Below are 4,324 nucleotides of genomic sequence, written 5' to 3'. Positions count from 1 at the left end.
TTTTTTTTTTTTTTGCAAGTGCAACTAATGTGATGTTCCTAGCCAAAAAATTCAAAAGGTGTTATATTAAAGTGCATGAGAATTTAAAATGATTAATTCATAAATAATTGATTAGAAAATTAATGATTAATTAAAAAAGTGACACAGAGTAACTGTACAGCAAATAAAGACATTGGGAAGTTATCTTGTTATTTTTATAATATTCGTATTATTTGCATTCTTCCATATTTTTGCAAAATTACTAAATATTTTATTTGACTAAATCTGGCTTGTTTGGCACATGATGTTGTTTTAAATGGAGAAAATGAGATGGATGATGGATGGCAAATCATGAGAAGAAAGAGAAAAGCACAGCCAAAGAGTGGCTATCCATACTTAGAAAGATCTGAAATGCTCCTACCATCGTTGATTTCAACCTCATAAGGTACAGGTCTGCGTTTCACTCGACTGCTGGGATACATCCCATACTGATCCGCTTCTCCAGCAAAATCACTGAGGAGAAACACGCGCAATTCAGGACATGCGATGTAAGAAAACTGATGTTTCCTAAAATGATTCTGTTTATCTGCTTCAAATGTCATTGAACAAAACAGAATAGAACAGAATAGAAATAGCTTATATATAAAAATACATTTTAATTCATTATAATTATCTTTGACATATTCCAACATAAAATGTCTTCAAAAATAAGAACACACCTAAATATGTAAATAGAAAAGAATAGAATAGAAAAGGCTTTTTTTTTAAAGTGTATATAAAAATACATTTTAATGCATTATATTTATCTTTTACATATTCCAAGATAAAAAGTCTTTAAAAATGAAAAAAGTGCTTAAATTGCACTTAAATTAAGGTGTTCGAATGCAATAGACAAAGCTTATAAGAAATGCATATAAAAATACATTTTAATGCATTGTATTATATATTCTAAGGTAAAAATGTCTTTAAAAATAAGAAAGAAATCACTGAAATACTTAAATTAAAAAATACAATAGAAAAAGCTTTGGTAAAGTGTATTAAAATAAATTTGAATGCATTACATATATCTTTAATATATTACATCACTGATGGAGAAAACGATGTGCTTACATATTTGATATAGAATAGAATAGTATAGAATAGAATAGTGGAAAAGAGTACGGCGAGATAGCATGTTTGTACATAAAACATTTCAATGCAATTATATTTTACATATATGTGAGAAAATGAAAACTGATTAAAAAAAATAAGGTGAATCTTTTACCTTTTTATATATCGTTTATATAATTATTTATTTTAATTCCTTATATGTTTCAGTGTCGTTTAATATACATTTTAATAGGCTAAATAAATAATTGCAAGAAAGTGTAGGCTCCCATAGCATTACAGTGTAGTCTACCGATCATTTCAGGTACGCTATCATAAAATACATCATATTTACAGATTATTTTAGTGTATTACAGAGAAAATATCAAATCGAGAAATGACGGCTTTTCAGATAGTTGCAAATATTAACATGCGCAAAAAGTGGAATACAGCTTCATTAAGCAATGTTTTTCATAAATGCATCTTAACTTTGCAACACATTTGTAAATGTTAAATGAAATAAATTATCTTTGTTTGATATCCTACTCGGCACGGAGTGTAACAGCAGAAGTTACCTGTTAATAGTGGCGAGCGGTGGGGTCATGTTGCTGTAGAGCATCGCTCGAGCCGGGAGAGGGAAAGCGGGCGGACTCAACTGCACCATTCGAGTGTCGCTCAGCGGCTCTCTGGGAGGCAGCGGCAGTGGAATCGGTGGTCTGCACAGCTCGGTGGTCTGCACCTTATGGCTGATGTCTGCCTTGAGCTCTCTGCCTTTTATATCCGCGCTCCCTCCTCTCCTGGACAGCTCGATCACCGCCACTTCCTTTTTTAGCTCGGTGGCGTGGTGCGCCGTTTCCTTGGCGACGCCATTGAGGACCCTGCGCTCCTCTGGGGGGTGATGCTCTCCCGTCTCCGCCGTCGTGCCTTCCTGTTTCCCGCATGCGTCTCCCTCCGCGCTCGGGCTGAGCGGAAATTGCTCGGATTTCAGTTTTTCCATCATCCTTGTGTGAAAATCCAAAAAAAGCGGGTTTCCCAAAAGCTTGTATATAGTGGTATCCAAAGGTAATTGTAATTCCCGACCAATCAATCCAGCGGCTGTTTAGCTTCTCATCGGAGGTCACCTGTGAAAGAACACACCTTTAGGAACATCGATTGAACGCCTGCGTGATTACGCGCGGCGCATCCTCTCTGTGCCGAGCGCGGGCGTGACTGGAAACACTGACAGGGTACAGTAATACAGCAGTTCTGTGAAAACCCGTGTCATGTGTGTCCCACTGAGCCATGCAAAGGCCTGATCAGTTTTACACGTTTCTTCTTGCACCAATATGAGAGGAAATAGGCTAGTCAAGCAAGATTGCTTATATGTAGCCTACAAACCAAACCAAATTTCTTTTATGATATATGAGTGGTGGTGTGTTTTTTTTGTTTGTTTTTTGGTCTCGACCTGACCTTGGTCTGTCATGTCATCATTCTGCTCATGGTATCTGGAGATAACCGGTGTCTTGGTTGGGAAAGAGCTTATCTTCTGCTAACATGTTCTACATTTTTAACAGAAAATAATGCGTAATTATTACAGGACATATTCAATAACACCTTTATAGATTTGCATGTTAAATCATATTCTTATACTTAAATGACCAACTTTGTTATCATGATGTTGTTGTTGTTTCGGTATTATTTTAACATTACTCGTAACTATAATCTAAATCACTATAATTTCGTATAGCCTATTTCAATATAAATTCATATTAACCTATTTATTTTAGGGGGGATGTTACTGTCAATATGGTGGCTTCATTTATTTGTATGCGTTGTTTGTCTTTTCATTTATTTGAAATTCAGGAATGGAGCTAAAACGAACATTTTTACGTGAGTAGTTGCGTCCATGTTTGCACATTTATGTCTGGTTTTAAATATTATAGATATTTGAAAACATATTTTAGCTTTTCTATAGTTGACAGTTTGTTTATAATGCCATTTCGTCGTTGATTTAAAAAAAAAAACTATTTCTAAGATTGATGCACGATAATATTCGTTTTATGTTGTTTTCATTCTCAGACAATCCATGTGTCACCTAAGTTTATTTTACTGCAAGATCATTATTAATAGCCTACATCATGCCCAATTTAGATACTCTTATACGTTTACCTATTTCTGTTTACTCCGTAGCTATTTATAATGTATCATCTTCTTATATTTATAATATATGCAAGTGCGTATATTTGCTCAGAGTTGCTTTAAAACAAGCTTTATTTCACAACAAAATCAGACTTTAATAAGCATAGGCTATTTACACGGTCTCAAATAGATTAATAATTCGACACGTGTATGTCAACAAACTTGAAAAACAAATAATCCGTGTTTACCATATTTAGTAACAAATAACCCGACCGCAATGTGAATTTTAGTTTTATAAATGTGAAATATCGATGGGATCCGTCCGTTTATTGATGGAGTTATGATGACTGTTATTTTAAGCACTAAACGGAAAAGAGGGAAATAGCAGGCGGGAGGTTTTGTGTGGACAATTGAATCGAAATGAATCGAATTTCGTAACTTTAGATTAAACGATCGTGTCTAAAGCGCGCGTTAATTATAAAATAAATGGCGAATCGATATCTGCATTCTGCAGGCTCAAAGGCCTATTTGCTCCAAGACCGAATACAACCAAATAAAAATTATATAAATCATACCTGACCTCATATTAATCATCTGGCGTCGATAGAAAGCCTAACTGTGACCTGCGTTAGTATCAAAGGAGCGCAGAAACAGCAATTTTCGCCTCTTACCGTCGTCGGGCGGTGGATGTTAGTGTGTGCATGGAGCCATTTTGTGGTGGGTCATCCATGTCTGAGGTTTTGGATGCACTGAAGTGCTGTGTGGAACTGGAAGTGAGGTCTATATAATTCCACATCACGTCCAGCGCGCGCCTCTCAGTATGGGGAGCGGAACACGGGCGCAATGTGGCCGGGCGAGATAAGAGCGCAGTGGCGGCCACTGCGAGGTCGATAAGCCCCTAAACCCATTATTTATGAAATGATTCATTATTATTTTGCTTTTTATCGAGGGCAAATGCGAAGAGAAAAATATAGACTTATATTGTGAATGGATATGCATAAAAAAATAACTCCGCGGTTTGAGGGGGGAAACGAATGCCTAATATTGTTGAACTGCTTCAGGGCTCAATCAGAAATTAATTATGCGGCCAAAAGTAACACATTTTCAGTGATATCGGCTGGGGATGTAGGGTTGAAAAGTA

General features: G+C 36.0%; 1 protein-coding gene across 1 annotated transcript; it reads right to left on the bottom strand.

Annotated features, from left to right (window-relative positions):
- Positions 1-400: 400 nt before the first annotated feature.
- On the bottom strand, positions 401-3,825 carry LOC107578716 (T-cell acute lymphocytic leukemia protein 1 homolog; the record flags this gene model as incomplete). Its single annotated transcript, XM_016264643.1, has 3 exons — positions 3,764-3,825; positions 1,641-2,186; positions 401-492 (listed from the first exon to the last, which is right to left on the bottom strand). Coding segments are annotated over exons 2-3 (517 nt in total), but the record flags the coding sequence as incomplete, so codon positions are not given.
- Between the last annotated feature and the right edge of the window lie 499 nt (positions 3,826-4,324).

Source organism: Sinocyclocheilus grahami, unplaced genomic scaffold (assembly GCF_001515645.1).
Source record: "Sinocyclocheilus grahami isolate Dianchi unplaced genomic scaffold, SAMN03320097.WGS_v1.1 scaffold11651.1, whole genome shotgun sequence".
Lineage (NCBI taxonomy): Eukaryota > Metazoa > Chordata > Actinopteri > Cypriniformes > Cyprinidae > Sinocyclocheilus > Sinocyclocheilus grahami.
This window is presented reverse-complemented; position numbering and strand designations above follow the sequence as displayed.